The sequence below is a fragment of the Podarcis raffonei genome, chromosome 8 (assembly GCF_027172205.1).
Source record: "Podarcis raffonei isolate rPodRaf1 chromosome 8, rPodRaf1.pri, whole genome shotgun sequence".
Lineage (NCBI taxonomy): Eukaryota > Metazoa > Chordata > Lepidosauria > Squamata > Lacertidae > Podarcis > Podarcis raffonei.
The window spans coordinates 80,218,132-80,231,093 of NC_070609.1; the positions used below are offsets into that span (position 1 = coordinate 80,218,132).

Here is a 12,962-nt window from a genome sequence, read left to right on the forward strand (position 1 = left end):
TCCCAAGGTCATTCCCACGGGAATTGCTTTCAAATGGGAAATTCCACAAGCCTGTTTCTCACAATAAGAGTTGTAACAATTTTCCTGCAGCCTCTAGAGGGAGCCGCTCAGAGTTCCAAGTACCAAGAACAAAAGGTTCCCTTCAAAAGTAACAAAAATAACAGCCTATTCCGATATTTTCCAAATGGTATCAAATTGTATCTTTCCAGAGTACCCAATTTGTATCCAATAGGGTCTTTACTTGTTGCAAAAATGTAAGAGACCAACTTTGTTGCAAGTCTCTAATGACAGCTCTCCGTCCCGGTGGCTCACTTTCCAGGCAGTCCTCCCCAAGGGTTCAAAACGGCATAAATTTCCCCTTCTATGCTTCTTTCATGCAGGTACAGCAATTCACAAATCTTCCCCCCCTGCCCCTGCCTGCTACGGGGGGGAATTAAGTCCAATGTCTGAGTCCGTTAATTTTAAAGCTGCTTCCTGTCAAATTGCAGCTTCCTATTTCGTTGCTTTGGTTGCATGCAGTCCGAGGAAGGCAGACTTCCTTATTTTTTGCCTTCTCCGTTTTCAGCCAATTTCTGAATATTTTCTTTTAAAATTGTCGTTCAGTCTTACTCACGGATAATCCAATTAAGTTCCGAATGTCAGGAAGGAATCGGCGCTCTCCGTCAATGGCAACGCGGCTTCTCTCCACGGGCTGGGTAGCGGCTCTCAGCACCGCGCTCCCCGATGCCGCTCCGGAGCCTTTAAAAAGGCTCCTTTGCAGTGAGGGGGGGCGCTTCAGGTGCCCACCGAGCCTCCTTGCTCTCAGGCTTCTGCGCCTGAGATTTAAAGGGTCCCCGCTTCGCCGTAGCGGCAGACCCGAACTCGTGAAGTAGCCTCCCTGAGCAGAGCTCAGCGGGAGGCGGCCATTAAAACGCTGGCACCGACCGGAAGTCAGTACTTAATTCGTTCTGGAGGTCCGTTCTTAACCTGAAACTGTTCTTAACCTGAAGCACCACTTTAGCTAATGGGGCCTCCTGCTGCCGCCGGAGCCTGATTTCTGTTCTCATCCTGAAGCAAAGTTTCTGGGTTAGCGGAATGTGTAACCTGAAGCATATGTAACCCAAAGCGTATGTAACCCAAGGTACCACTGTACTGTCAAAATAAATATCTGATTTTTTAAAAAAGAAATATATGTCATATTGCCTCTGAAAATCACTTGTCCAAACCACTGCAATGCAATTAACGAATCCCTGACTGGTGGCCATCCTACCTCTGCAGAAAACATGAACAAAGAAAAGGACTTAGTTTGTTGGTCTGAAGTTCCTCAAGTTGCAGTTCCTTGTTAGGGGTGGATGCTGTTATAAGAATTTTAAGGCCTCAAATACAGCGGTACCTTGAGTTAAGAACTTAATTCGTTCCAGAGGTCCGTTCTTGCCCTGAAACTGTTCTTAACCTGAAGCACTACTTTAGCTAATGGGGCCTCCTGCTGCCGCCACACGATTTCTGTTCTCATCCTGAAGCAAAGTTCTTAACCCGAAGTAATATTTCTGGGTTAGTGGAGTCTGTAACCTGAAGCGTATGTAACCTGAAGCGTATGTAACCTGAGGTACCACTGTACTGTCAAAATAAAGATCCGATTTTTAAAAAAAGAAATATATGTCATATTGCATCTGAAAATCACTTGTCCAAACCACTGCAATGCAATTAACGAATCCCTGACTGGTGGCCATCCAAGCTCTGCAGAAAACAAGCTTGCTCCATCTTCTGTGTGACAGCCCTTAAGATATTTGAAGATGGCTATCTACTCTTATCTCAGTCCCCTCTTTCCCAGGCTAAACATAACCAACTCCCTCAAACATTCCTCATAAGGCTTGGTTTCCATACTCTTGATAATCTCAATCACCCTCCTCTGCACATATTCCAACTTGTTAATAGTCTTAAATTGTGGCACCCAGAACAGACACAGAATTCCAGGTGTGGTCTGACCAAGGCAGAACAGAGCAGTACTGTTATTTCCCTTGCCCTGGACACTAGACTTCTGTTGACGCAGCCTAGAATCGCATTACCATTATTTGCTGCTGCATGGCCTTTTGACTCGTGTTAAGCTTGAGGTCTACTAAGACCCCTAGATCCTTTTCATCCTTTTCTTTTCTGTTTAATTTATGCCCAACACTGGAAAGTATCCCTTCTTGCCCATAAGGATGATGACTCTAGTCATCCAAAGGGAAATCAAATGGCAAGTATCTGAGGAGGATGGGATTCTGAGCATATGCAGAGTTGCATACATCTGGGTATGGCTGGGGTTGTAGATCAGACCACCGATTCATTAATTTTCAGCAGAAGAATATGAGAAGAGCCCCAGAATAAACTTTGTTTATTCTTGAAATTTTGCCCCCCCAAAAAAAGCTGAACTTTTGTCTCTGGAATTTGTGTGCGGATGAATTTTCATGAGGAAAACAAACACATACTGTATCCTGATCTTGAAATGTGGAGAACTGAACTTTGGTCATGGATTTCAATGGGTCTACTCTGTGTAGGACCAGCATTGGCTACTACCCAAAGGTTTGCCCACAGGACCTGCTGTGCCCGTTCTTTTCACCTGCGCCTACATGCCTCCTAACTGAGCATAATTCAAAAAGTGGACTGACTCTGGCTCACAAAAACTTGTCACACACATTGAGCTTCATGGCTGTGTGGGAATTTTAGCCCTGGGACTCAGCTACACTGGCAAAGAAAAAGCGCTTTATATGCGTTGTTTATAACACTGTGACACCAAATGGCACTGTGGAGTTCCGCTTTTCCCATACAAAGTTTAGAACGTGTTTAACTGAAATGCTTCTTTGGTGTGTCCAGATCCAGCGCTGGTCTCCCAGGTCCTAATCCAACACGAACCAGTCCACCACACTGTCTCTCAGAATGTAAGTGTGTGTGTGTACATATTCATAGTTTTACATAACTTACTTTTCTATGACTGTGGCTTGATGCCTCGACGTCGTAGATAACAGTTAATCGGGGTTATCTAGTCCCATTAAGAGGCTGGCAGCGTTGAACCCTTTGCAATATTGATCCCAAAGCAAGGACACCTTTCTGCTCTGGGGGCATAGACAGGCAGTATTTCCAGTGCAGATTTTATTGCCATTCTATTATATTTCCTCTGTGCTCGCGTTCTTCTAGTCTTGTGACTCCGGCCCCAAATTGCAAGGCAAATCCATGGGAGATGGGCATGTGTGTGGAGTCTGCCAACCTCCAGTCCCTGATTAGATGACATCCTCATCTCCATAGATCTCCATCATCCTTATAGCAGGATGCTGGGCAACCCTTGAGTACTATTGGTCATTTGTCACAAATGCCAACTCTCCTGAGCCAAGGAAAGGCTTGGGATGAGGTGTGTATGGTTCACATTCGCCACTAACCCTTATCCATTTGCAATGGTTTTGTTTTACTAGACGGAGCCTCTGGCCACGCTGCTCTTGCCTTTGCAAAGTTGGGTTCTAGATGCGCATTGGCTAGATATTTTTTAAAAGTAATTTTTATTAAATTTTGCAATTTTCTATTCAACACAATCATCATTATCACGAAAAGAATATATAAATCCCAATCTCTCCCCACCCGCGACTTCCCTCAACCTTCTTTCCTGGTTCTTTAAGTATTTGCTTCTCCTGCCTGTTTTATTCTACCTTAGTTTTGTAATCATTTAGCTAAATATTGTTGTATTCTTATCAATTTTCTACCATATGTTTTCAAATTACCTCTTACACTTTGTTGTTTTCCCGATTGTTGCATCTTGACTTTTATATTTGTTTTCTTAATTGTAAGTGTTTACTCAAACCCTGCTAATGAGTCCACTTCTTTACAATATTTTTGTAAACACGCGTTGACTCGCTAGAAGCGCGTCATCTGATGCAAATACGCCCCGGCAGGGATTCCACTCCTTGCCCCCTCCTCCCGACGAGAGGAATTGATGGCGATGGGCGGGTAGTTTCTCGGAATTGAGAGCCTGGACTAAGATCGCTTTCGTTTTCTCCCTGCTGCCTGGCGGTGGAGCGGGGCGGAGATCAGACTTGGTCTTGGAGACTCCGCGTGACTCCTGCGCCCGTTCCAGACCAGGTAAGCCTCGGAAGGGATGGTGGGGGGAGAGAAGCGCATCCAAGAGGATGGATCTTTAAAAAAAAAAATACAGATAACATTTGTATTTAAACATAATCAATTTTATACATCATGGGATTCCCTGAATCCCCCGGCTCCCCCCCCCGCCCGCCATGTCTTCCAATATATAATATATATATATATTTTCCCCTTACTGGATCTAATTATATTTATCCAATTTGGTTTATATCCACTTTTAACCCTACAAAATTACATTACAAGTCCTGCTAACATCTTCAAGTGCTTACAGTGTTCTTTAAGATATTCTATAAACTTTTTCCATTTCTTAAATTTCTTATCACCTTGGTGTCTGATCTTCCTGGTCAATTTTGCCATTTTGGCGAAGTCCACCATCTTGATTATCCATTCTTCTTTGGTTGGAGTTTTCTCTTATTTCCACCCCTAGGCAAAAAGCATCTTAGCAGCTGTCACATACATAGAGTCTTTTCAGGTCCTTTGGTATTTCTTCAAAGGGTGGGTCTTTACAATGGGGCAGGATCTGGGAAGGGCAGCCGACAGGAGTCCATTTGCACTTGGGCTCTCAGATAGAACTCTGCACATGCTCAAAGCGTCCCTCTTCACAAAGAGGCAGGTTCTGTGGAACGACACCCCTGTAAGGTAGACTAGTATGAGTGAAGATCGAACCCACACATGGCCTTTTTTTAAAAAATGTATTGACCCGGACAGGGGTGCCAACTTGAATAAAATGTGGAGGGAGGGGCAGGTAAGCCCTGCCTTGCATAATCAATCACATGATGCAATGCCTTAAGGACTGCCTCTTTCCATATGGACCTACCCGGACCCTGAGATCATCTTCTGAGGCCTCCTCCTCGAGAGGTCCGGAGGGTGGCAACACGAGAACGGGGCCTTCTCTGCAGTGGCTCCCCGTCTGTGGAATGTGCTCCCCAGGGAAGTTCCCCATGCACCTTCATTATACACCTTTAGTCGCCAGCCAAAAAGTTCCTTTTTAACCAGGCCTTTGGTTGACCTGATCAACATCCCATACCCTTTTAAAATTTGGCTCTTTTTAAGGAGGTATTATTGGGCTCTTGCTTTTATTTTTAATTTATATATTGTGATCTTTCGATGTGAACCGCCCTGAGACCTTTGGGTATAGGGCGGTATATAAATGCAATAAATAATTATGATGATGATGATGATGATGCACGGATGCACACCATTTGAATTGCAATGCCCATCAACTTGATGGGGCATCTGTCAAACATTCTATGGGGTGGCGAAGCCCCATCAACCCCTGGAAGATGGGGGGGAGGGAGAAGCGCATCCAAGACGGTGGATCTTTCTTTTTTTTAATTTTTACAGACAAGATTTGTATTTAAACATAATCGATTTTATACATTTATGGGATTCACTGAATCCCCAGGCTTCCCCCGCCCCTCCATGGTTTCCAATATATATCTTTTTTTTTCCCTTAACAATGATGATGATGATGATAATGATGTGGCGCATGCACACCATTTGAATGGCAATGCGAATCAACATTTTGCGGCCGGGGGGGGGGGGGTCTCCCAATCAACCCCTGGAAATTGGCTCCTAGTATGGACACGGAGCCAGAGAGATTTGTGCTAGCTGTTCACTATTAAACAGGGAGGTACATAAATTTCTCCAACTGAACCAGGAACAGGAGATACAAGTCTTAATGGCATGGCATGGCTTTCCACTTCCTGCACTCATCTCGGGGAGCGGGTCATGAATCAATGGACAGCAGGGTTGGGAAATGCTAAGCTAGATGGATCAATCTAGTCTGACTAGGTATAAAGCAGCTGAACTGAAGCATTTAACGCTGCAACATTTTGTTGCAGTACCCCGCTTTTCCTTGCCTATGGCCCACTCACAGATCTTGTATGTTTGCTCCTTCCCCTTGCTCCCCTCTCTCGTGGTTCATCTCTTCAGGCGGCTGAGACCTCATTGATGGCAGCGAACATGGAAAATTTGCCTGAACACATTCTGTTGGATATTTTGTCCCTGGTTCCAGCAAGCGACCTCATTTGCAATTGTCGGCTGGTCTGCTCTCAGTGGCGGGACTTGGTAGACCTGCCGGTCCTGTGGAAGCGCAAGTTCCAGAAAAGGGACCATGACTCTTCTCCAAAGCCATTGGCTTTCTACATTTTCTCCCACCTAAAAAAGAACTTAATCAAGAACCCTGATGGTCAAGGTATGTCCCCATTTATCTGGGAGAATAAAACGCTCCTGGACAGAAATCTGAATAATAAAGCCTTTAGGAACATAGGAATCTGTCGTACACTGAGTCCCAATATTGGTTCATCTAGCACAGTAATGTCTACACTCGGGCTGGGCAATATATCGTCCAAAACCGTTTTGAAGTTCCCCTGATGATAATTTTTTCATAATATTTGAGCTGGTAATATATCATAAATCACAGTGTGTATAAGGGCTATGCAATATCTGGTTTTCAATATCACAATAACTCACCAGCTAAACACTGCAATGTTATCAGCGGCTAAAGCTCACAATATCACCAGCTAAACACTGCAGTCTTGACACCAGTTAAACATTGCAATCTACCATCGTGTCTGAAATAAGGATGGAACTATACAGAGGCGAACAGGACAATGTCCTGGCAACTGCTACTACTCAGGGGTCTAAAACGGATAAATGACAATATTATCAATCATCAGCAGGAAAGCCACAATGCATCCCAACAGGAGTTTTGGTCTTGGGCTTGGCTACCAAATGGTGGTATTCAGGACAATCCAAAGTGCAGCGGTGAGTCATAGTGAATATAAATAACCTTGGACTACCAGACTGCCAGCAGACCTGCTAGGAGGCAGAAGAAGCAGCAGTGGCAGAAACACCTTGCCATGACCACGATACAGGTTGCCAGTAGAAGCGACAATCTGCGAGGCCTCGTGGTGGCCTTGAAAACCAGTTATCGCCCAGCCAATATATATATATCTTTATATATCAATATACACACAGACATGCACACGCATTGTATCTCTCATATATATATATATATATATATATATATAAAATTGCATATTCTAAATAGCCAAGCACCTTGGTTTTTTTCCGGGTGTGGGAACCTAGAGGTTGCTGAACTACAACTCCCATCCACCCCAGCAATCGAGAAATGACCCAGGATGATGGAAATAGTAGTTTAGCAACATCGGGGGGGGGGGGCAAAGATTCCCTACACCTGCTCCTCAGAGTAGATCTATTAGAATTAATTGACCCAATGTAATAATGTCAGTTAACTTCAGGGTGTCTACTACTTAATCATGCAAACCAAGGGTGATAATTTAACTACGGTCATTTCCAGGCTGCCTGTTTTTTGCCCCTTCATCCTGATTATTTGCCCCACATTTAAGGATACTGGCTATTTATAGAGCAAATTCATTTGTGGGAAGGTTTTATGGCATTGTGTCAAGAAGTCTGATTTGTTGAGATGCGGGTTTCTTGCACACGATCATCAGACCAGCCTAAATCTGAGACCCTGAACTTTCCATTATGCAACTGGTTCCCTCTTGGAAAGAGTGACAGTCTGAAAGTGGCCTAAGTCATTCTTGTTTTCTTTCCAACCCACGGGCTGCTTCCATGCACTCAAAGCCTCTCCCTTCATTTTCTGTCTCCCCATCACACACACTGCGTCAGATGGCCTGGACTCCTGGGAAATCCAGACACCTGACGAGGGCCACTGGGAAACTGAGGAACTGTCCATAGAAGACTCAAAAATCATCTGTAGGATAATCGGCATTTATTGGAAGAATGATGAAGATGCTCCTGTTCAGCTCTACAAATGCTTTGCTGCACGTAACGGGTGAGGAACCTATCATTGTCCGAACTCAAATCCACTTAAAGATGAGGAAAGGGAGTTTTCATTTGCCCTTGTGCGGGTTCTTGTGCTTCACACTGTATTCTGCATAAGGAGAGCTGCCCCCCCCCAATCAATATAACCCATAAAAATGCAATGGTCACAAAAAGGTGAAGCAAATTGCATCACCAAATCCTATCAAATGAGCTGTTCTTTTTTTTGTATGGACTAAAGAAGTGTGTGTTGTGGCCCCCAGTGGCTTTCCCTTAAAAAGGTTGCTAGCAGACCATCATTCCTTGCCTCTTCATAGGAGGGGGCAAATTTTCTTTCCAGGGAGCTGGAGGTGGCCCACAATAGCCAGTTGCTGAGCCTTTTGGAACACGTGGTCCAAAAGCTGTGGATAAAAGGTAAAGGTCAAGGACCCCTGGATGGTTAAGTCCAGTCAAAGGCAACTATGGGGTTGTGGCGCTCATCTCGCTTTCAGGCTGAGGGGGCCGGCGTTTGTCCACAGACAGCTTTCCGGGTCATGTGGTCAGCAGGACTAGACCGCTTCTGGTGCAACAGGACACTGTGACGAGAGCCAGAGTGCATGGAAACGCTGTTTACCTTCCCTCCACAGCGGTACCTATTTATCTACTTGCACTGGCGTGCTTTCGAACTGCTAGGTTGGCAGGAGCTGGGACAGAGCAACGGGATCTCACCCCGTTGCAGGGATTCAAACAGCCAACCTTCTGATGGGCATGCCCAAGTGGCTCAGTGGTTTAGACCACAGCGCCACCTGCATCCCCCAATGCTGTGGGGTAGTGATGGTGTTGCTTAATGTCTCAGGCCCTGCAGCAAGTCTCAGCTCATCACCTTGAAGGATGAGGGCTACTGGGATGAACTGATGGATGAAGCCAGACCCATGATTGAGGTGAAGGACTGGTGAGTGCCAAGTGTCCTGTCCCGGCTGGGGTGCAGGGAGGGTGGACACCCCAAACCAAGTTCTCGGCATGTGTGAGATCCCAAGGATAGATGTGGTCCATGAGTTGGAGACAGAGGGGAGGGTCTGCTTGGACCTAGGCTTCAGCCCCAGGGGCAGTTGTCTAGAGGAATGAAGGCTGCCATTGGCCATCACTTCCATGGCGGCACAGAGAGGGCAGTGGTTCTCAAGGGTTTCAGTCTTAGCTGGAGATGCCAAGGTTTCATTAAGAGACCTTCTGTATGCAAAGCAGATGCTCCAACCACTGAGCTACTGCCAATTAGGGATTGCAGTTTGTCTCCGCTTATTTAGAGTGGCATCCAGTCCAAATTAGTTACCACATGTGTTCATCAGGAAGGCACTGGAACCCATCTTTTAGTTTTATTTTGAATGTTAATGAGACACTTCCTAATATTGAGTCTCTTTACTTCCCTGACCAAAGATACCCAGAAATATAAAAATGCCGGCACCAAGATCCAGTGCTTTTTTTCTGGGGAAATGCAGGGGTACACATACCCCTAAACATTTTGTGAATCTAATGGGAGAAGAAACTTTAAAAATGTAATTTCTTCTCTAGCACGGTAAATCATCAGCTGTGTCATATGAAGTAATCCAAATGAAAAAAGTTTCTTTGTACTTTTTCCACTTACTGTATTTATTTCCCCTGATTTGAACTATAACATGGTGATTTTATTGAGTCAAAATGAGAGTACCCCTAAACATTTTTTTAGGAAAAAAGCACTGCTAAGATCTCTCTCAATCACCATGTTGTAGTGGCAGAAATAGTGGTGGTTGATGTGCCCAGCTGGATCTCAATTTGTCCCAGGCTCATATAATTTCTCTCTCTTCCTTCTCCCCCCCACCAAAAACAGCATTTCAAAAGAGCCTGGTTCACGCTATAAACTGATCGTGAAGCTGTTGTCTGCAGACTCTGAAGTCCTTGAAGAACATCAATATGAAGAACCTAGTGTGTCAATGTGGTTTCCGGTGAGCTGAGCCAGAGTAGAAAATGCATGCTTTTTAAAATTAGTGGAGGGTGGTCTATGGGGGTGAAAGTAGTCCCACCAGCCTCTGTCTGCTGCAACATGCAGGCCTTCTTGTGTAAATATTTCATAAAAGATATATACCACTAGATTGTAGAAAACCTTAAAGTGTCTTACTGACAAGCAGCTCAGCTGGTTGACTACCTGCGAGCTTCCTCTTGCTTAACATCAGGCAAGAGGAGAATGGGGACAAAACTAGACTTTGTTGACAGCCTTTGCCTCTCCTTGGGGTCTGGCTCACCCTACTGTTGGCTTCCGCCCTTCTGCCCCTCCAGCCACTGCTGTGGGGTGAAGGTTCCATCCTGGAAGGGGTAGTTTCTTCTCTGCATCCTTCCCCAGACCCAGCAGCCTCCTCCCTTTCTCTCTCCTCTCCAGGTTTCACACACTTTTGTAAACTACCCTCAAGGTGTCCGTCATATCCTCTTTGAACACAAAGCGGACAAGAAAATCAGCCTCCTTAAGTTCCTCTACCCGGAGCACTGCCCAAGTGAAGACAGGGAGCCATCCTGGGCTGGGATGAAGGTACTGCAAAGCAGCATCACACTTCACCCACCACCAATGGCAGAAGAAGAGGATGACGATTACTACGACGACGACTACGACTACTACCCCGATCCACATTGCAACGATGACGAAATGCCTTATTTGTCTTATTATAGTGCATCCAATTGTTATTCGTGGTACAATGATGACTGGTACAGTGATGACCGCTCCTCTCCTTAACACCATCATCCCTTCTCTCATCTGCGCTAAATTTTGCACCCAGTTGTGGCCTCGATTTTGCGTTCTCTTTGCTTCTCTCAACTTGTATCTTTTGCAGATGCTCTGTTTCTACAAATCTGTGATCTGGAAGCATGTCTGAATATGAAAGCAAGGCAAGAGATGGGATGGCAAGGAGGTTGGTGAAAACTACGTACCTCTTTTTTATTTTTTAAGTGAGATGGTTTTGGGATAGCAAGGTGTTCTCTTCCCCCACCCCCATTGGATAGGGCACATCGCAACGATGGGCGGTAATCTGAACTGTTAATGCTGCAGATCATGCCATCAGTGACACTGGCATAGATCTAAAAAAAGACCCCCTATTTTAACCCTATGTGTTGAACCAAAGGTGAATGGTTCCGGAAACTCTGCTAATGCCACCTTGGTAGTCAAGATAACACCACAATTAATGGGTAGCTGTTGTAGCAACGAGCTCGTATAAGCTTATATTTGCTTGCTTTGATACAAGCTTGGGGCTTGTGGTGCTAGGCTCTGAGTCCACAAAGGGGAACTATCTATAAGATTAGGTTTTGGCCACCCAAGCCCTCAACTGGGCAGATGAAGCAATGAGATGTCCTAGGCAATGAAATGCATGCTGCTTTGCATATGCAGAATGTATTCACTTTTGCTTGGGTGTGGACAGACCATCTCCTTGCTGCAGTGTCTGTCCTGCATCTCTGCAAGAGAAGGCCAGGAGATCTGGCTTCCTGTAAGCCTATACATTTCTTAATAAAGCACTAGAACGGATCATTCTCACGTCTTTGGCCTCCTTCTTTGTCATACCTGCACCCAGCCACTCCCACGAGCCCTCCTCTGGGTCTACGGTTCAGAACACCCTGGTACCAGACTTTACCTTAAACATGACTTGGAAGGCATAAGCAAAGATCCTGGCCTCTTAATGGCTAATATCACGCTAACCCCACGTCCCAGCAAAGTTTGATTATCGCCTCCTGTTGGGAAGAATGGAGTTCTGCACAGACAGTGAATGAATCTTCCTGCAAAAGTGAAGGTATGAATCAGGAAACAAACAAAATAAACAATCAGTCATTTCTTATGCAGTTCATGTTCATTTAGCTAGAAACTAGCCCAAGGCGAACAAAATAACAAATAGACCGGAACTTGCAGGAAATAAACAATGGGGCAAATGAATAAAGGCGCCATGACACACTCCTGCCCAAAAGACTTCTCCCTTCTCCATAAGGTAACCTTGGCCCAAAATCATACAGGGAAATCCTCACTTCTGATCTAGGTGGTTGTGAGAATAAAAAGAGGAGGGAGAGAATCACGGACGCCTCCGTGAGCTCCTTGGAGAAAAAGATTGGCAGCTACAAATGTCATTCATTCAGGCTGCGCCATCTCTCCAGGCTTTCAGAATAGGGAGGTGTCCTTTTTACTCTCGGGATCAAGGTGTATGATTTGCTGCCCACTTATATTGTGACCTTTCTGCTTGGAAAAAGCATGAATGCAGTCTTGTCACTTTTATCCCAAGGAATAAACTAACCTGTAATCCTCTGGGGTGTGAAGTTATTGTGGGTGTAAGGTTATGGGTATAAACACATATTCACAACAGATACACAGTTCAACTCCAGTAGAAGATCCTAAACTTCTTGGGTGGTGCACGTATCCTGACAGCTTACCTATCTAAAAGTGAAGATTTCCTCTTCTAGGCAACAAGGAACAGAGCAGAAGCTCTACTGCAGGGGTCAGCAAACTTTTTCAGCAGGGGGCCGGTCCACTGTCCCTCAGACCTTGTGGGGGGCTGGACTATAGGGGGGGGGTGAACGAATTCCTACGCCCCACAAATAACCCAGAGATGCCTTTTAAATAAAAGGACACATTCTACTCATATAAAAACACGCCGATTCCCAGACCGTCTGCGGGCTGGATTTAAAAGGCGATTGGGGCGGATCCGGCCCCTGGACCTTAGTTAGCCTACCCACGATCTACTACTTCCAGCCAACCAAGCTGGATCTGACAGAATTTGGGGTGTGTGGGGGTGCCTGAAATGCAGCCCCCCACTGGCTCACTCACTTGCCGTGTTTCTCCTCAGGTAAGTTGGACCAGCACACCATAAATCAATAGTCCTTTCCCAACATGAACTCATCTCTGCTTACATGTTGTTCACATGAGCTTGCTGAGACGCATCCTGGTTACAGTGATTTGAAATAGCCGCCAGATGTTCCAACCCAAACCCTTCTTGACTTTCCTGCCTGTGTCCTGTATCTGTTTAGCTCGTGGGCAAAGTGCCCCTTGCTCTTCTGGTCTGCTCCTTGCATGG

The 12,962-nt window shown here is 45.4% G+C and overlaps 1 protein-coding gene across 1 annotated transcript; it reads left to right on the plus strand.

Annotated features, from left to right (window-relative positions):
* The first annotated feature begins 6,057 nt into the window (after positions 1-6,057).
* LOC128420342 (F-box only protein 44-like) lies at positions 6,058-10,648 on the plus strand. The gene is made up of 5 exons (XM_053401947.1): positions 6,058-6,301; positions 7,762-7,927; positions 8,750-8,845; positions 9,755-9,869; positions 10,301-10,648. Exons 1-5 carry the CDS (start codon positions 6,058-6,060, stop codon positions 10,646-10,648), a joined length of 969 nt encoding a protein of 322 aa, XP_053257922.1.
* Positions 10,649-12,962: the final 2,314 nt, after the last annotated feature.

What these genes read in the sequence shown, in the direction of transcription:
- LOC128420342 (XM_053401947.1), top strand. Translation starts at nt 6,058, where the DNA reads ATGGCAGCGAACATGGAAAATTTGCCTGAACACATTCTGTTGGATATT. An exon ending in ATGATTGAGGTGAAGGACTG is followed by an intron (nt 8,846 to 9,754) that starts GTGAGTGCCAAG and finishes CACCAAAAACAG; the next exon opens with CATTTCAAAAGAGCCTGGTT. An exon ending in GTGTGTCAATGTGGTTTCCG is followed by an intron (nt 9,870 to 10,300) that starts GTGAGCTGAGCC and finishes TCTCCTCTCCAG; the next exon opens with GTTTCACACACTTTTGTAAA.